The sequence below is a fragment of the Poecilia formosa genome, unplaced genomic scaffold (assembly GCF_000485575.1).
Source record: "Poecilia formosa unplaced genomic scaffold, Poecilia_formosa-5.1.2 Scaffold143, whole genome shotgun sequence".
Taxonomy (NCBI): Eukaryota; Metazoa; Chordata; class Actinopteri; order Cyprinodontiformes; family Poeciliidae; genus Poecilia; species Poecilia formosa.
In genome coordinates, this window is record NW_006800082.1 from 1,149,376 (window position 1) to 1,170,331 (window position 20,956).

The 20,956-nt window shown below is 40.0% G+C and overlaps 1 protein-coding gene across 3 annotated transcripts in view; it reads left to right on the plus strand.

Moving 5' to 3' along the window:
- The window catches only part of zbtb16a (zinc finger and BTB domain containing 16a), a 192,576-nt gene that overhangs the window by 120,672 nt on the left and 50,948 nt on the right, over positions 1–20,956 (plus strand). For all 3 annotated transcript variants that reach the window (XM_016676911.1, XM_016676910.1, XM_007562976.2), the window contains one exon: positions 11,042–11,128. In XM_016676911.1, the coding sequence (XP_016532397.1) occupies positions 11,042–11,128 (87 nt within the window). The remainder of the gene's footprint in view (positions 1–11,041; positions 11,129–20,956) is intronic.

Sequence of the window (20,956 nt, forward strand, 5' to 3'; positions counted from 1 at the left end):
TCATTGCTTATGATGATGCAAGCCGTTGACATGATATAGTCACTGTTATTAATATTGCATTAAATCTAGATTAATGCTGTTTCCAAAGATCCAAGTTTCTCTTTCTCTTTGATTTAGTAAAACTATACAGGCTGTCTTTCAGGCTGCTGACTGGAAGTGCACAGCAACTCCAGTCCCTCCAACACTTTCTCTAACATCGCAGAAACTATCCCTAGTTTTGAAAGTAGGGATGCAACAATTCAAATTGTTTAGGCCGGTATCTGTATTCGATATTAATATTACTGTTACGTGCGATAACCAATATTTTCAAACATTATTTATACGTTGCTCCTCTGCTTCAATTAAACCTGCAATACCCTTCACTGCACCCATCCAGAAAAACAAACGGCAACAAGATGGAAATAAACACTGGCTGCTAATATCCACCCAGTTTTAGGCATTGGACCGATAGTTATGTTAAAAAATGTCTAACATTAACCGATACTGACGTTAATGCCAATATATTGGGCATCACTACTTGAAACCCTAATATTTCAAAGCCTCTGTGCTGGTAAGTGGCCCAAACTCGGTTCTAATTTCCTCAGTCAGTTGAGAAAAACCCAGAAATATTAACACTTCGCAGCCACTTGGCCAAATTGCAGACATTTTTATTAATATGTTTTTAGCTTCTCTTTTTTTTTATGATTGAGTGTAACTTGATCATGGAGATCTTTCCCGAGGGTTAGATTTTCTTCCACAAATTGTGATCATGAAGATAAATTCCCTGTGGTTATTTCATGTTCAGCTGCTGTTTTCTACAGCCTGTTTACTACACTTCTCTCATATGAAATGAATTTCCCAGAGCCGAATGATTCATTTTATGCATTATAGCGGTCCTTTATGTCTTCTTCCATTGTTCAAGCATTCATCTTTGTGGAAGCTCTCAGATCTGTGTTTTTTCTTTTTTTTTGCTCTTTTTTTTTCATGCAGTCAGATTGTAAATAGTGTCGTACCATCGAAGGCAGCGGGGTGTGTAAGATCTGTTGACGGTTTATTTTCATCCGTCCTTGCAAAAGATTTTTTGCATGACTGTGCGGTTTCCACTAAGAAGTTCCATGTTTAGTTCTGTTTTTGTATTTATAATTTTGCAAGTTAAACACATTTAATCGTGTAAATATTTTAGCAAAAGGGCGAGTGGCGGGGGGGGGACAAAATGGTCTTGGTTGTTGAAGGAGAAACACGTTTCCCCTTAATCTGCGATGCAGGACGAAATGTTTAATTCTCATGTCAACATGGTGACCTACTTTTTGTGTGTTGCTGTGAACAAAGACGGTCTCTGTAACTGTGATGTTTAATTCTCCGTCGCCTGTCTTTGATGAAAGATTCTGTTTGGACTGCGACTCCCTCGGGGGGGGGGGCATCTGTTGCAAATGAAGCACATAGTGTTGGCTCCACCTATGGAGGAGAAAATACTGGGACGGGATTGATAAGTTTGAGTGTGCATCCAGTGACAAAAAAAAATATTTAGCCTTTCAGGGGAGGTGGAGAAAACCAGGACGGCATCCCCCCCACCCCCGAAAAACCAACAAGGCCTCTTTATGTCTCTGATATATTATTCTGAATGACAAAGCTTCTGAATGGTGGCATTATGAGCTCACACTGCAGAGGAGCATGATGTGAGTGTGATAATGTGTGCCATGCCCTCATACACACCACACTGAGGTTTTATTTTTCTTTTTTTTTTAAAACTACTTAGTGGGGCTTAGTTAAAATTTTCTGATCAAATGATGTCTGGACAAAATATTTTCAATTCTAAACCCCTTTTTTTCCCAGCTAACTTTTGGAATGAGCTCAACAGCAAAGATATTTGTTGTTTTTAGTTTATTGAGCTTCTTCAACCATCAGGTTGGTACAAAGTTCTGTTCTACTCATTCAGCTTTCCAGTGTTTCAGGAAACTTAAAGTTTTTTTTAACAAATCCTTCTTTAGAAATGTTGGACTGTTAGTGTTGGAGACGTCTGTGCTGCTGCAACATGTTTAGCATCGAGATAATATTTTAGGCTTGAGTAGCTTCGCTGACAGGCTAACTCAGATTCCATCCATCCATTTTCTGAACACCCTTGTCCCTCAGTGGGGTCGGGAGGGGTGCTGGTGCCTATCTCCAGCTAACGTTCCGGGCGAGAGGCGGGGTACATCCTGGACAGGTCGCCAGTCTGTCGCAGGCTAACTCAGATTGTTTTTACATATTTATTTTGATATATTTGTGTGATTAAAAAATGTATTCATTGAAATATGTGCAATTAAATTAACTCATAAATATCTTTGCCCTATTTTTTTTTTCTTTTTTTATTAGTTTTTTTCTTTTTTTTTCCTCAAGGTCTTTGCATTTAAAAAAATAGTTTTGGTGCAACTCAGATTGAAAGACTCACTATAAATAAATAAATGAATATAATTGAGTAAAAAATAAAATTAGGTGCAGTTTTAGTGTTGTAATTTTATATTTTTTAATTTTATTCTCTATTTTTTCCATTGAGTTTTTTCTACTTGCCTTACGGTTGTTTGCATTCAGATCTTTAGCTGGAACAAGCCTGTCACCAAACATGGTCGTGGCAACACCATGCTGGGAAATTGCAGAATCAGCACTTGTGTCAAGGGGGGAGACTGCCGGCAAGCGAATGCACCATCACTTCCCTGTGAGGCCGGGATCCTGTGCTAATGCACAACCTCATCAGGTTCCTGTGGTGAAATGCTTCTGCAGTTGTTAGCTTCCTGTAAAAACCATCTCTAATATGGTTATCAGACGTTTGATCAGCTTGAATGAATCAGAGCTAATCGCTATCAGATGTGGAGTTGCAGAGTAATGAAGTCCCAAGGTCAATTATGAGTTCGATAGAATAAAAAACGGCTTCAAGAAGCTTTTTTTGTTTGTGTTTTGAACTTCTACTGAAATTGAAATTTTTAACTATTTTAAATATTATTTTCATACTTTTCACTGAGCTTATATCAGGCGTGATGCAATATGGTATTTAAAACAAGAACTTATGACAAAATTTCTTTTTTATTTCAAACTGGAAAGTATAAATGATTCCAACAGCTACTAAAATAATCAGAGATGCACTGATCAAATATATATATATATATATATATATATATATATATATATATATATATATATATATATATATTTTTTTCCTTATTACTAAATCTTGGTTTTCTTTGATGTCGGACCTGCTTTGTCTTCTAAAATCTATAACAAATGAAGATAGAAAATGCATCTCTGAAAATATCATATTGATTACAATCTTTTAGAAATCCATCAATATAATTTATCTATTGATGCATGGACTTAAATAGTTAGAACAAAGTTTTCCTAATTTGACCAGCAGGATTTAAGTGAAAATTGTGCAGAATATGAGACCATTTTGTTTTTCTGTCGCCCTGAGCGCTGCCCTTTCCAAGTGACGGATTTTAAAACCAGAGACGCTTTAATTTGGTATTGTAGAAGTGGGATGCTATGTAACGAGCACGTGTCGCATTTCTTCATGTACACTTAGATTTTCACGAAACGGAAAATAAAAGCAGATCAGTCGAATCTGCCCTGAATGAGAAACATACGAGACGTTGCCTGAGGAGGTTCAGGTGGGAGAGCCGAACTGGAAATAATAAAAACAAAGATGGGTCAGTGTTTATGCTTTTGTTTCACTGGGATTATATTTTATGTTTAATGTTTATTTCTGTGTTGCCTAAAACCTGTGGCCCTTTGTACGTAGATGGAAATATTTGTACTTTAACTAAATCTCGCCCTAAATTAAATTCTCCACTCTTTGGGTCTCATTAGCTTGGCTCTCTGTGAGGAGCTTCCCGGCTGGTTTTATGCGGCCCCCCGACTGCAGTTTAAGAATGTCCGCTGATGCCGAGTTTTGGTTTTATTTCAGGCAAAATTATTTCCGACAAAAAAAAAAAATTCTTCTTTTCATTTGGAAAATGTTGCTAAAAGCACAAAGCATTCATCTTTTAACAACTTTTTGCATACACTTCAATCTTATTGTAAAGAGGAACACATTTATCTTGTGACTTTTACTCAAAAGCATGAAAATCTGCTTCTAATTTCTTAAACATGACTAAATAAGCTAAGTGTTCTCATCGTGAGCATCGCCTGCGTGTTTTTCTATCTTGCTCAAACTAATTTGAGAAAAGGATCCCTCACTTTTAAATGTGCAAAACCTGTTTTATGATTTTTACATCACTTTCCTACAGAAAATCGCCCTCATTTTTTAAAGTAAAATATTGCATGCTTAGTTTAGTGTTGCACAACTAAAAAGAAAATCACCATATAAATTGTTTGATTCATTTTTTTGTTGTTTATTTTCCGGCCTACAAGTAAATGGTAAAAGGTTTTTAAAAAAAATCTTCATGATGACATTTCACACCTAAGTCATCCAGGAAACATCATCAGTTTTTGGCAAATACTGCTGATTCAGTACTGCTGCTAATTTGTGCGGCAGAGCACCGATTGTAAATTTGCAGTCATCGTCTTCCATCAACTAGCGAACTCTGTTAGCGCTTCCAGCAGGAGTGAGATATTTCCAGAAGCAGCAGCTAATCTCATTGTGACTGTCAGTTATATGAGACTATTAAAAAAAAAAAAAAAGGTTTTCATGTCATAACATGTGAGACGGAGGGACTACCACTGTTATGTCAGTGCTATCTGGTGGAGGTTTGCTCCTTCTCACTTACAGGCCTTTATGAAATAACCGAGCTGCAGCGCACTGCAACAGCAGTTGTGCAACATTTCAAACAGGGAAGCGAAAAGGGAAGCGGCTTCGGTTGCATGTGGCACCTGATCGCCACACCATATCCCCCCTCAACTCCCTCCTTCAAAAACACACACGCAAACTCAACGCCGGTTGTGTAACCTTTTTTGTCTTATGTCAGCTAAGGCCCAATATGTGGCGGTGACTCAGTGGTTCCCCCCAGCAGCTACGGAGATTTTTCAGTTTTTTTTTGTTTTTTTTTGCGTTACTTTTCTAAACTTTTAGTTGCTTCTCTTGGATCTTCTTCTTTTGTCTTCTGAAGCCGCTGAAACCCGAGCTTTGCTCTGCTGTGGACTCTGCAGGCATGTATATCATTTAGAGCACACATAGCAAGACAAACAGCATGACTCCCCCGTTCCCCAGGCTGCCCTGCCTTTCCAAACTAACAACTTCTCCGTCTTGTGATCAAAGGGGCCTTAAGATTTATCCCTTTAATTTGGCACTGAAAATGGCTGATGGAGTCTATTAGCAGGCGGAGGGGCCCCCTGTTAGCACTTAGCCGGCTAACTGGAGCGACGGGCATCTGGCCGGGTGGCTGCCTGGCCGTGTGCACCCTGAATTCTTCTCTTCCTCCTCTCCTTGCCCTGCGGTGACCTCACGCAGCTCCTTTCTCCTTGAAGCAAGGCACCATGCAGGCACCCCCTCACCCCCTAACCTCCTACCTAACAATTTATGTGCTTGTGCCACAAGCAGGGGCGTGCCCTGCACTAAAATCCCATCCCTGGCCCATTTAGCACACTCCTCTTGGCCTCCCAGGAGACTGGTTATGGTGTTCAATCACTGTCGGGAAGTCACAGTTATTACTTCTAACCATGCAAGTGTTAATCTAAACGACACCTTGTTGCCGTTAGTGACCGCAGAGTGAAACTAATAAAACAGTTATTGAAAAATTGCAGGTAGTTGAGCAAAGAAAGCTCAGAATGTTCTTTTTTTAACAACACACAGGTCAGTGAATTAGAATATCATTGAAAAATAAATATATTTTTTGTAACTCAAAATGTGGAGACGGTATGGGATGTAAACACGCCGACTGAAATATTTTAAGTTTTGATTATTCTGGTTTACAGCTAATCAGGGCCAAAAGTTCCGACCAATAAAATGTCATCAAACCAACTTAAAAATAGTTTTCAATACGTGAATGTGAACCTAATGAACAGTACGTACGCTTGGCTCTTGGTTGGACCTCCTTTTACAGGAATTGCTGCCACAATGCAGCGTATCATGGAGATCAGCCTGAGGTTCTGCTGCACTGATGTTACAAATTATCAAATTATGTTTATCCAATTTAACAGGAAGTTTATCATATTAAAGATTTTTTTTTAAGTTGGAGCTTCATTCTCTTTTTTTTTCAGTGTGACACCAATCAAGCACACTATCGAAGCCCACATCCTGACTCTTTTTGGCTTATCTTCACAATCTTGTCAGCTTTTTTTCTGCCACACATTTTTCTTCCACTAAACTTTCCATCAACATTGAATGCATCGCTTTTTAACCAACCAGATCCTTAGCAAAGAGTTTCTGTTGCACATCCACTTCATGGAGGCTGTTGATGCCTGTGTGCTAAACATCTTCATGGCAGCAGATTCCCCAGGGTTTTGCAGGCAATAACGCACACGCACACACACACACACACACACACACACACACACACACACATATATATATATGTTTTATTATTTTTTTTTTCTGATAGAGTTGCACAACCTCTCCTATCACAGTCATCACTGAAATATAAAAGTGTACAAGATCACATTTGCAAAGTGCTTCGATGCAATATTTCGAATCCATGCACTGGCTACCATCCAGCTCACAGAGAGTGATGGGAACATCATGCTGATGGAAAAGAGAAGTGGGGAACTCAATAAAGCAATGAAAAAAGATTTGCTTTAACAATCGCTTTTTATTGTTTGTTTTGATTTATTATTCAAGTTTTCTAAGTTCTGGGCTTTCTTTAGCTGCAAGCTAGAATTAGCAGAAATAAACACACAGCATGGCTCTCTAGGTGGAATAAAAACTTTTCCGTTTTGAATTTAATGGCAGCAGCATCTGAGTTTTTCAGTGACGTGGGGAAGCAGCTGTTCAGTGAGCCGCGCTGCTCCGGGTAACTTGCACCCAATAATGGAAGCTGATGAATTGTTGAACCTCAATGTGTATTTACTTTGATGTAATCCATCAGCTTCACGTGACGGAGCTGGAGTTGCACTCCTGTGGTCATAAAATCATCTCAGGTGCTTTCTGTGAGGCCAGTCGTTGGAGCCGGATCGATACGTGGAAAGGGTCCAGAGAAGTTTATCCGAGCGGCTGCGGCTCACAGAAGTAATAATCACACATAGCGCAGCGATGAATCCGAAGTTTCAACCGCAACAAAGGCAGGCTGTGATGAATGCAGATCAGCAGCAATGAGGGAATCTGTCTACATCTTCTCTGCACGTCTCTCTCCTCCAAAGCTTAAGTGGATGCTTTCGCCAAGCTAATTCAGCCATATGCTCATCTGCAGCTCGCTCTACGAAGGATGCCTCCTGAACTTGCAGCCAATTAAAAACTGTTTTTTGTCTCCAAAGCTCTGCATTTTGAAAACTTTCCCAAATGGAAATGCATGCTGTGATATTGCAGATTAATCCAGGATTTTCAGGCGTTTTAGGTTGCATTACAGCGGCTCATGATCTACTCACGATCACATGTGCGCTGTCCCGTCTTTTGCATAACTTGTTGCGTAAGCGCCTCCGGTGGCTGGCTGGCACTCTTTGTCATGTTACGGTTCGTGTCATTTCTGCTTTTGGTGGAGCTTATTACAGTACAAGCCGTTCCCTAATGTCACTGCGGTTGCAAAACCACACCAGCACATCGCTCCCTTACTTTTTTTCTCTCTCTCTCTCTCTCTCTCTCTCTGTCATCTAAGAATTGGCTTCCTGTTTTCATTTTGTTCTCCCTCTCTCTCTCTCTCTGTCGAGGTGTCGTAACCCAGAAGACCATGCCAAGAACAAACCAAGGTCTAGTCAGAGGAGATCGTTGTGTGCTTGCAGCGCACGCACGCACGCACGCATGCACATGCACGCGCATGCATACACACACACACACACACACACACACACACACACACGCATGCATACGCGTGCACAGCTGCTCTGCACACACCACAACCAGATGTTAAAAGGCAGTTAGCATGTTTCATGTGTGATGTGTATGGCATGTACGGAGCTTGTTGCCAACCCATAAAAAGCCGTTTGCCTCGGTTTGATCCGATGCGCCCTTCAACGGCGGCCTGCGTGGATGTACATGCGGCCTCCTGTCTCTGCCTCTTTTATTGTTGCTCAGGGTTGGACATGTTGATGAAGTACGCAGCAACATGGCAATCCATCCTGCAGCTCGATGGCTGCATGCTTCTCCGAAGTCTTGCATAAACAGAAGCAGAATGTTGTGCAACGGAGCTGGAGGTTTGCCCAACGTTATTTAGATAGCTTTAAGATCCTGTTCTGGGGTTAACAGTGAAGAGAAGTCATGCAACACATTTTGACACATTAAAGGGCCATTAATGTGTATTTAATTATAGCTGTGCTGTAGGAGGACTGTTGAAGTTCTCATGATGTCAAAATTGTTGTTTTTCAGATATTTCTTCATTCAGTAAAATGCAAAATTAGAGATATTTTAGTTATCTGAAACATGGCGCTGATAGCATCATGCTGATGGATGGGAGTCTCAGTGACCCGAAATATAAAGCATTAGATAAAATATAATGGTTTAGATATACTGGCCTAGTCAAAGTCCAGACTTAAGTCCAGCTAAAAATTTGTGGTAAGGCTAATATGTAATGATGCGTTGAGAACTTCTCAATGCATCAATGCAGTCTTTTCAGTAGTGCTGAGAATCTCTTACTATCTGTTACTCTTACTAATTTTGGGGACACAATTTGATTCAAAATAGATTTTTTATTTTGTTCCAAGCGATTATTCATAATGATTTCTGCTTCAGAAATGAAAATTATCTTCATGATCTACTCCAGTCTTCTCTGCAAGGCAGAATCACAAATGGAGACATTAAAGTTCATTCCGTCCATTTGCGGCGTTCCTCCAAGTTCTCAATCTCCATTTAACGAACCTCAAACACGGCGAAACTCATGTCAAACTGGATCTTCCCCGGAATTCAGTAAAAAACAGAAGAAGTCCAAATGTTTGCCTTCAACAGAGAAGGCAAACAATTTGTTTTCCTCTTTACAGAATATATTTAAGTTTTTTAAATCAATTTTGAGACATTGATTTGGAATTGTAGTAAATGAGAATCGTTATTTATTTTTTATCTGCAATCAAGTCGCCGGGGCAACAGGCTGAGTGCAGCCTCATTTCAGCGGCTTGTTTCGCGGCTCTCATTCTCTGATTCATGATCCAGAGCTCATAACTGCAACTGAGCAATATGCAGTCCTCTTTTTACTAAAGTCTTTAAATGTGCAGAGGCAAATCATATTCCTAACTACATTTTGTTTGACGTTTAATCATCTTGTGCAGGAGAATCGGAACACAGAACTCGTGTCTGGGGAAGGAGATGACACCCTCTGCCACAATTTGCATATTCATGAAGTTCCAAGTCTGGAGTCTGACCAGTCTGAGGGCGGATGGAGGGATTTATCAGATTAGAGTGCTAAATGCACTGAAAGCTAAATTACAGAGAACAACACATCAAACATTCAAATATATTCATAAAAGTTCTAAAAATGAAACGGTATGGTGCAAATTACAGCATGTTATCACAACAGAGTGAATGGAAACATGCAAGTTTCCTCACTAAAATCTGCAGCTTGGTGACTGGAGTCCTACAAGTGTCTCAAATGTAGCCAAGTTATTCATGTGTGGTGGGATGGACAGACAGACACATTGGACTGTGGTTACCAGACTTGAACCATAGAGAAAGCATCAGCAGATCCTTCATGCGGAATATGAAAGGTGGATCAACTTCAGAAATGTTTCACACATGTTCAGATCCAAAATGGTCCTCTGAGTCGTCCCCCTGAGACTTTCTTACTTCAACAGCGGATGAAGAAATGATTTTTGATTCTCTGGTATATCAGTTTATGAAACAAAGTACAATTAACCCCCAGCTATTCAAAGGTTATTTCATATCTAAGTTAATGGGATGAAAATTCAGCTTGGGAAGCTAAGATAATTAGCATAATGCTACTTGAGACGTTATTGGCTGATGTTTCCAGAGCAGCCAGTCAAGGGGCTCCTTTCATTCTCCTAAATGGTGATTGTTGGAAATGATGAAGACTGTAGATGTTAGCTTCTGTGGTTGTGCTAATATAATTTCCACTCAGTGTATTAATGCATATTGAGGTATATTTGATTTTTGAGCTATTAAAATAGGCATCTCTAAGTGTTTCAGGGGAGCTCTGCAGTATTTCTGGGTGGTTGTTCCTAAACCCAGAGACCACTGTAGTGCTTATATTTTTTTTTATGTAGGACATGTTTTCTTGAATTTAATTGCCTCTTAGCTTAAAGTGAGTTATTGGGCAAAATTCACAGGGTTTTTTTTGTTTGTTTTTTTGTTTTGCTTCGGTTATCAAAAACATGCCTGGGGTGTTGTTTCAATTATTTCATGCATGTTTGAGAAATCCTTTAAATCTCCTAAATGTCTAAATGGTAGCATTTATGCAACCATTCAGGGGAGCCTAAATGCTTGCTCTCACAAAGTGTCGCCTTGGAGCTGCAGTCCCCAACTGAGCTTCCCCTCCACCACGTCCTCAGAGCTCCTCCAGACTAGCAGCAGCAGCGATTACCTGGTGAAACTCCACATCTGCTGAGCTACTAAGAAGGGTAGTAAACAGCATTGTGGAGGAGCATTGTTGTGACAATTATCTGAAGGGGACATGTCGGAAGGTGTAGGAGCTTTTTAAAGAGACAGTGAGGCAAAGTCAGATTATTTTAAAGTTATGTTTGATATATACAGCATTTTATAAGAACTGAAGGTAACAAAGTTACTTGATTGTGCTATAAACTGGCATTATGTGCCTGGAAAGTACATAATACTCCCTTTAAAACAATTTCTTCTGGTTTTATTGTACCAATTAGCTGTAAATCTGCCTAAGTCTCTCTTGCTGACATGGCTTCTCATTTAACAGTTTGCCTTCATGGTGTTCATTTTCAGTATTTTTTGTGTCCAACAAAAGGTGGAGAAAAACTGAGTTGTCTTACATGTTTGTATGTAAAGGTCCTGTAGACTTCAATTTTAAAAACTATCTGCCTCTTTCTTTCTGCCCAGCTGGAGAGAAGGCCATCGTTTGTGACCAGTGTGGCGCCCAGTTCCAGACCGAGGAATCCCTGGAGGCTCACCGGCAGATCCACACCGGTAGGAAGGACCTCAAACACACACACACACACACACACACACACACGCACACACACACACACACACACACGTGCGCGCGCGCCCCTGAAGACACCCAGATGCACCTTCATGTCCACTGGCCTCGGCTGCACAAAATCCAGGAGAAAACGCCAACGTATCCTCCTGTTTCATAAATCAGGATGCGTTGTTCTTACCGTGTGAAGCTGGGCTGTTTAGGCTCATCCGCCCGTCTCCAATCAGCCTTCTCTGACTAACCGGGAGCTATGATTGACAGACGCATCGCATCATCTCGGATTAGTCCCGCTCGTCCTAAATCAAGACAGACCCAACAGTAATCAACAAGCAGGGAGAACTTGGCAGGCTGACGTTGTTTATCAGCGCTCGGCTCCGTATATGGGAAGGCGAGGACGATGCAGGTGCCAAGATGGAAATAGGAGGAAGTAAATCCCCGTTCAGCAGATGTGTGGCTGGCCTGGAGCATTTTGCCGCTGCTGATGAACTGCTTTTAATTTGGGAGGAGTCAACTGTGTCAAATTTCTGTTGTAGATGTCCGGAGTATTGCGGCTGCTTTAGAGCGTCCATGTTTAGTCACAGAGTCTTGAGATTAAAATAAATAAATAAAAATTAAAACTCCTTTTGACTGAAAATCTTGAACATAAGGCATTTCCTATATTTCTAAACTTTTGAAGATTAACAAACCTTTCCATTTTGTCCTCATTTGTCGAATTCAGCATAAAACCTGCATTTGTCTTCTTGTACATTTGAGGTTAGATTTAAATAATTTCAGAATGTGGTAAAAAACTGACATGTATAGATCACATCTCTCTGATTCTTTCATTTTATTTCTGATTTAAACTATCATGATCTGCCTGCAGCTGCATACATCTGAAAATATGCTCCCCTCAAAGGTTGCAAGAAAAAATTAGGATTCGGAATAAGTTTATAGCTTTAAGCTGTTCCTGAAGATTAGTTAAACATGACAGTTTGAGCATTAATTTACAGACCAATATGGCTCTCACAAAGAGAAAATGTCATACTATAAATATTTATATATATATTAGTGTGATTTATTCATTAGATTAATTTCAGTTATTTACATTTTTGTCAAATAATTTCATACCGTGTTGCTGATTTTGTCTCTGAATCTTTTCCTCGGCTAGACTTCAGTGCTGCTGCAGCACTATTCGCTCTGTGCAGCTTCTTTACAGTTGAATAACAACCTTGAGGCGCATGCCTGCCCCCTACTGGGCTGGAGTGTGTGCAACAGGGCCAGAAACGTGTTATAAGTATTATTTTTAAGGCATTATACCTAATTTAATAATAATTAATTAGAATGAACCTCTGTTATCATTTTGTCACAGGAATATTCTAAATAAACAAAGCTATTTTTTATTTTATTTTGTTGGTTGGCCAGAAAATTTTTAGTTTCAATGTTTCTTAAAAAACTTTCAGGTATTTTTTTTGTCAAGCTTAATTAATTTAAATGTGCCCAAGCCACTTTACTTAAAGTCGCCATGCATTTATTGATCCAGTCTCATTAAAATAATGGTTCATAGAAAACTTTGTGTCTGGCGTAACGATTCCCAGGTTAAGAAGATGTTTAATAAATCTGTGAAAATCTCACCCTAAAAATTACAACAAAAATCTCTATCAAATTCCTTTGTTGGAGCGCCAGAGTTGTACACAAGTTAGTTGACCCTTTATTTCAACAGGCAAAACATTAAGAACCATTTCTTATTTATAATTTTAGCCTGGAAGTTCGTAAAGCAAAAATTTAAATTGAGGTGGAGGCCACACCCCATTGTTAAAGGCTCTACATATAATAAAGCTTAGCTGCATAATAAAACATAAAACCATACAGGTTAACATTACAAGTAAAATACAATGAGGAAAACACAGTAAATCTGAACATTTCCTTTTTTCTCTCTTCTTTTTCCAATGTAAACAGTGACAACAGTTAATACCTGCTCCACCGGTCAATCTGCAGATTGGTTTAAAATCCAGCTGATGTATTGTCTGACTGACGGATCTGTCAAACTGCTTATTTTAATAATTGTTTTTCTGTGCTCCAATTCTGGTTTTTGGTTCTTGGCTGCTCTTCACATCGTAAAGTTTAATGCTTTTCTCTCTCTGAAGACAAGTTTTCATCTCCACACAGAAAGAAAGAACGTCGGAGTCCATCCGGTCTGAATTAAAACCTTTCTCTCTCGTCTCAGTTCTTCCTTTTCTCTGCTGCTTTTCTTCGTTAACCTACGGTAGTTTTGACAGGGAGTCCGTGGACTTTTGCTGTGTTACAGCAGATGACTTGAAGTCCATATCTGGACCTCGGCTCTACAGCACCAGAAACGGAAATTTAGGTCATTTAAATGTGAATCGTAAAATCTCGCAGAAATAAACAGTGGCTGCTTCTCTCTCCTCCTTGCTCGTCCACATGTGGACAACGTCCCCCAGAGGGTGCAGCGGATGAAAGGTCACGCCCTCCAACTAGCCAGTCAACATCACCATCCCTCAAACATGTCAAACAAAATAAGATGAGAGACAGACGTCCCTCCCAGGCCAGGAGCGTTTCTATTATTTTTATTATCGAGTGTTTGAGTTCTTCCTCAGGTTTTCTCCAAACACTCGCCGTCATTCATTGGAAAGGAGGCTCTGGTTTGGTGTAGGCAGGATTTAGGAGCTCCCCCTGAGGGGCTCGCCCTCCGCCAGTCGGCTCGTTGGAGGTAAAGAAGGGTTAAACGAGGCTAATGATTCAACAACCATAACAGCGGAAAGGAGCGCTCTAAATATAGGCATTCCAGTCTGGAACGAATGGCGGGGGGGTGGGGGGAGATGGGGCGGGGGACCGCTACAGTCATGTCTCCGTGCCAGACAACTGCAGCAGCAGCAGTAATAGTATAGTAATCATCTGTGTGTTAAGCCCCTGTGAGGAATCACACTGTGAGAAATGGGGCCTGGTAGAACATGACGAGACGCTTTCACCGCTCCGCCTGATTCCCACTTTCGGTTTCTTGTTCTCCGACACATTCCAGCCGCCGTGCTCCCTCGTTCCCCGGTCCGCGGCGCTACGGAGGAATACCCGACAGTAACAACATTCCAGTTCAACACTTTCCCTGCTAACGAGTCAACGTGGAAAAAGTTTCTGAATAAATTCAGCTTTTTTAGCAGCACCGCAATCTCACTCTGAAACATGTAGAAAAATCCAACCTTTACTTGAGGATATTTATTCAGCAGGGGAAATGTTATCTCAAGAAAAAATTGCTTTATTAATGTCCTGAACAATTGCTTTACTGTAAATATATCTTAAAACATACTTAGTGAAATTCAGGCGATGCCACGGTTAAGGAGTCATTTCTTAAACCTGAACACATCCAAATATAAATGTTATTGATTTATTTTAATTGGGGAAAATATAAGAATGTTTTTAAAGACAGAATCAAGAAATCTTGTTCTTGATGCTGAAAATAGATTTTAAAAAATAAGAACTAAGTTTTTATGGCTTGTAATCACTTCCTTTGGTGATATTGGCTCATGTGACAGAAAGTGTAAAAAGTGTTTGGATCAGACTGTAAACCTGCATTCTCTCCCCTGCAGCAAATATTAATTATACTGCAGATGAAGTGTAAGGTATACATCATTCTAAATATGTTGTTGCCTTTGAGTGCAGCAGTTGTAGGTTTGTCACTTAAATTTTGCTGGATGATAACTTGTCCCTGAAATTATTGTGAAAAACAATAAAACTTTTTTTCAACTGATGTAGTAACAATAATGGCATATCAGTGCAAGTACACCTTCTCAAAGATTAAAAAAAAAAAATCTAAATCACATTTAACACTGGAATTTTAAATATCCAAAATAAACACAACAACAATTAAATTGTATTATGAAGTCTCTGTGATCAAAATTGTGTTTCAAAAAATATTCATCAGGGAAACAAATTGGAACAAAAGTTCCATTTAGGACTTTTCAACGATATTACAGGTAGTCAGCTCATTAAAGATTGTTGTTCAAATGGAAAGTATTAACCGGATCTTAATTTATCATTTAGTTAATGATGTATTGCTTCATTTGACTTTAAATAGCCAACTTCATGTTAACTTTATTTGTTGAGACTTTACATATTCAGCAGGATAATGGATTTTTCAGTGCTATATTTATTAATTTCAGATCTACATAGAGTCTGCTCTCTGATTTTAGTACCATCCAGTCATGTCTAAGTCCACCAGTGGCTGCTGCACCGTCACAAACAGACTGCATGTTTTCTTTGCTCTTTGTGTACGTGTTGAATATTGCATATGGTGACATTCAAAGGTTAAGTATCATTCATGTGCTGAGCTAAACAGAGTGCAGAGGGTTGACTCCCTTTAGCCAGCTGGCCCGTTTCCAGGATCAGCGACTGAGACGAGCAGTGGGACGCAGCAAACGTCCTCCGTTATGTCTCTTCCGTTTCCTTGGAGACGCACCGGAATCTAGCGATTCGATTCCAATTTTTACGTTCACAATTTGATTCAGACGCCTTTTTCTGTCCTGGTTCTGGATTTATTCAGGCAAAAATAACACAACTCTATATGAACTGAGCAAAAATTCATTATGAGAGAAAAAGAAAAACGTTTTTCTCATCTGTTCTTTAGCTCAACATGCTGATTTCTGAGCTCTTTTGGCCTACTTCATGTTGTTAGATGGGTTCTGTTAGGCGATTTATTGATTCTGCTGATCCTGGCAGTAATCAGGCTAACAAAACCCGACCAAACAAATGTGATTAACTTATGATTTAACAAGGATACATCTGCTTTGATTCAGGCTTTAAAAACTTGGATTTCCTTCATGGTTACTGACTTAAAATAACAATAAAAAAAATCTTGTAAATTGTGATTCCATGTCTTAGGCTGATTTTAAAGTTAGTTTGATAACCTACTATGAAGCAAAATAAAAACAGAAAAAATTTGTCAACAGATTGAAGAATTTAGTGAATTTATGGAAGAAGTTTAAATTTGTCAATACCTGAATGTTATCAGGACATTAAAGATCAGTCCAGTAATGACTAATACGTAAATAGTTTTGCTAATATTAATGCTGTGAGCCGATGGAGAGAAAAACTTTCTTTTATTCGTCTAGAGGACCTCAGAATTTAGACCCTTGCCTTGGCTGCTGTCATTTTCATGTATTCTTTACGTCAAACAGCAAGAAACCTTCACTGACAACAAAGCGCTTTGAGTTTCATTTGATGCTGTAAACAGAACAAACAGGAATGAATTCATACAGGAAGGTTTGTACAGTGCCCAAGACACACAAGAGTAGGCGTGTGGTGGAAGGAGGGGGTCACTGTTGGCCATCAAAGCCAGATTTGATCTCTGGCTGAATCTTGGCAGCGCTTCAGCTCTTGGCTAACGTTCCTCCATGACAATATTTGGCCTCTGCGGCTGCCTCTCTCTCCGTCTCTCTCTGGCTGCGCTGAATAGGAACTATTGTCACATCTCCTCCGCTGGTCGGATCAGCTGCAGTCTGACTCAATCCCTCTTTGCCTCCCTCTCTGTCCATCTTCTGGTTTCAACACATGAGCTAGTGCACACCTCTGTGTGGCATTCAGAAGCTTTGGTGTTTCTGGGTGTGTCCCTGTCCTGGACCAACTTCCGCACATGTAGGATTGCAGATGAGAATCTAGCGAATGTATCGAATTGTCTAGCGATTCGATTCCAATTTTTACCTTCACAATTCGATTCAGACGCAAGTTTTTCTATTCAGTCTAGACAACGTGACATGCAGTATACGTGCAAATAGGCAAAGACATGCAACTTAATCCATTCAGAATTCCCAGGACTAGGAATTGCGATTCTTTACAGAATCGATTTATTTATTTTCCTGAACCTCTGATGTAAATGTTGGATGTTCTCATGTACTTCGGCCCACTGAAAGTTCTTCTGGCGACTACCATCCTTCCTCTGAAGTGTTGTGCAACACAAACTGCGTTTTAAAAGCTCTCCTGACTGCTCCTCTTTGTCTCATGTTTTCCCAAACTGGATGGCATCGTGTTGGAGTCTGTTTCCCTAAATTGGAGCTCACTGTGGGGCTTTTGTAGAGCGAAGAACACCGTCTGCCTGGCTTTAAAGGAGAAACGCTGCTGTCACCGAGAGCAGTTATTAAACCCACTCAAAGCAGCGCAATCTCCTCAACTGTTTTACACTGATCAGGCATAACATTATGACCACCTGGCACCAGCAAATGATGTCAGGCCTTTTACTATTTGAATGTGACGGAATGACGGATTTGAATGTGATAGTTTGCTTCACAAATACGTTTTTTATCCATAAACGAAATTAAATTGCCTTCATGGAGGCATTTTGAGGATTTTAATAATGTGGACAGAAAGCATCTCTGATAGCAGTCAGTCTTGCAGCAACTCTAATGAAACCTCTGACTGAAGAGTGTCGGTGTGTGGCAGTCTAATGACTAACGTGGCATGTTAACAGTTCAATTTGAAATAAGAAGAGACAATATTTCACAATAACATGTCCTGGACTATAACGCTGCTAATCCACCTCATGTGTTTTTGCCGCTTCTCTTAAAAACAAAAACCATGAAGCCTCTTTTTCAGCTGCTCCCAGTTGCTAAAAAGATCAATGTAATAATCCAGATTAAAGAAACAAAAAAATAAGACACTGCATGGAAACAAATTGAGGGTAATTCTCAACAAAAATGCACTAAACTCTAAAAGATAGTCATTTAAACTGATTTGTTTTTTTTCTAAAATGTGAAAAAAATATTTTAAGTGAAAGATGAAAAATATTTGGACTCAAAATTGTGCCTTTTCAAAATAGAGGTAATAGACAACATGCAGTGGAAGCTCTCATCCTGAGAGATAAGACTTTGTTTTTGTAGAAATTTTCCTCTTTACATTTTGCAAAATAACATTCAATAAAATATTAGCATGATTTCCTTTAAAATAGGAGCAAAAAAAAAAGCGGACTAAAGGACCTAATTATTATTAATGTTGTGAGTCATAAATGCATTCTGTTTTCTGGATGCAAAGAGACTTTATAACAAACGCTTGAATACTCTATAAGAAAATAGAATAGATGTTGCAGTCGAACATCATGCGCATGTCATTCTCATCACTTTGGTTATCCTGCGGCTGTTTGAAAGTGAATTTTGTCCCACGCCATCCTCGTTTTTTAACGAGGCCACATCTAACGTGTCATTTTGAGGCTGCTTTTCCAGTAAAGCCTCTCCCAGTTGATTTTTCTCTCCACTCCTGCCTCCGTCTCCGCGGCTCTGTCGGCTAGATTCATTTCTTTCTCTCCAGTAAATCGCTTTGGTTCCCTTCTATAATTTATAGCTCTTGCGTTTTATTGGTAAACCCGCTGTGCACACATTCGGCTTGATTTAAGCGTAGCTTGATGCTGCAAAGCGAAAGGTCAGGAAAGTTGCTCACAAACAAAACACTAAGCAAGAATTTGAAGTTAAATGTTTTATTTTTCGAAGTGCAGAGGAAATGCAGATCTCAGCGGCGCAGGTGGTTACACACGTCTGCTCCTCAACACGTTTAAAAATCATCAAAAAGATTCATTAACTGAAACTTGCACATATTATAAATATATTGATATGCATTTGTTTGTTTCAATCCCTTTGGATTATTATGGCTTTCAGCTTATGAAAATCCACAATTCCAATGTTAGACAAGATTAATAAAAGTTATGGTAGATTCAATCGCTGGGAGTTTAAAAAGAAAATGCTCAGGTTTTTATATCAAATCCAATTTTAATCCTTTTTTTTTTTTAGAAAGAAATTAAAAATGACAGAAAAAATAGATTTTATTTTTCAATCGAACCTTCTGAGTGTTGACCTGAACTGAAATTCCAACTAAGTACATGCTGTATAACATGCCTGTAAAACCACGACACATGCTGGAAACCCAAGGAGTGTGTTGTTGGAAAAAAAATCCAGGTTTTCAAAAAAAAAATCTGATCTACATAAACAAAAAAATCAATAAATCAATTAAATGTATTCATCAACCAACCCTAACTGGGAATACTGCAGTAGTCAGTAAAATCTTCAACAAGCAGTGTAAGTCACTGAACGTCATTGTTAAAACATGCTGTCTACATAGAAAGTTTAGTGGAAGAAAAGGTTGCAAAAGCTGGTTCACTGACCGTAGCTTAGTTAAGCTGATCTGGTGACTTGAAGGCCCTCGTCACAGGAACCAGTGTCTGCAGTAGATCGCAGCAGAATCACATGCTGATCTCCTCCATGCTACGCCGCATCAATACAGTAAAACATGCAAAAGGAGCCCAGAGCAAAAACACTGAAAAACACATGGACATTCTGATGTTCTGAGAAACCGAATTGGCTCCAAAAATGATCCGAAATTATAAGATGCTAGATACTTCATTATGTTGGAGTAAATGTATCCATTTTCTTTTACTGATCTGGGGTCATGTCGTGGGGGCAGCAGGGTGCTAGGGAGGCCCAGACTTCCCTCTCCGGGGATTCATGGCCCCTCCAGCGGATCCTGGGTCTTCCTCCGGGCCTCGTCCCGGTGGGACATGCCTAAATCTATACTCAAGTTTCACCTTTTAAAATTAAATTTATGAAATTGCCTTTCAATTTACTGGCATGCAGCCACATGTCCAGAGGTAAACAGCTGTAATCTGCAGTGAAATGTGCAGAATCAGCTGCTGAGTTCAGGCCACAGTGTGAGCCGCTTGCAGTTATTCAGCACCAGAAACAGGGACTGCATCTCCCATGTGACCTGTGTATAAATGAGTTTGGACTCCACAAGCCTTGGAAGAATTTGTTGTCTGACTGTTGGTGTTCCTGTTTATACATGATTCATCCCCGTGCACACACACACAAACACACGCAAACACACGCAAACACATAGACGACGTTGGAGGAAATCCAAATCTAATAGACAGAGGAAAGCTCTTACTGTCGTTTCTTTTTCTTGCCTTTTTTGTACTCTATCTCCCTTTACTCTTTTTTTTTTTTTGCATTTTTCGTTTTTAAAGAAAGTCTTGTAAAACAGAGACAATATGCAAACCATGGAGTGGCAAAGGCGGGTTTAGCCAGTGGGAACACAGCGTGATTCCAGCAGGCCTCAGCCGCAGAGTAAACACTTTCTTTTCTCAAGCCAGAAATACTTTGGCTGAAGAGAGAAAGAGGGGGAGCGCTGGAAAAGGAGGGAGAGAGGATGGGAAGAAGAAAACTGTCGCGGTTAGGAATAAGGAGCTCTTTTAGTCATATTACGCCCTCACTTTGCCTTTTCTTCCTCGCAAATTGTTCACACCGGTGGCCTCGCAATCAGACCCCAACACGTACGCACACACGCAAGCACACACACAGTCCAGTCATGTCACTCGAGCAAATTAGGCCAAATGCAGCGCTACACAGGGGTCACGTCAGAAGTGCCGATTGTCTCAATCACATTAGTCCAGCGCTGGCATCTGTTTAGCATTTAGTTAATTGTGATGTTATTAAGTTGTCAGTGAGCATTAGGGCGGCGATAAGCAAAGCAAATATTCCTGCAGCCCAGAAAGGCGACGTTGTTGTGTTGCGCCAGGAAAGCCAGTGACCGCACAGTCGCTGTATCTGTGCGGTCGCTGCCTTCAAAAATGAGCGCCATAAAGTGAATTTCAATGCGATTACAAGTCTGCTCTTTCTGGTGGAGGGCAGATGCGCATTAGCATTATGACTTCTGACTACCAAAACGTTTGCGATGTCAGGCTTCCTGTCGGTGTCATCTGCTAAGTCAAAATGCTGATTAGCGCCGCGCTCCTGCTCGACGCGTCGGTGGCCCACTCATAATTGAGCAAGCTGTCCACGGTCCGGGGGAGA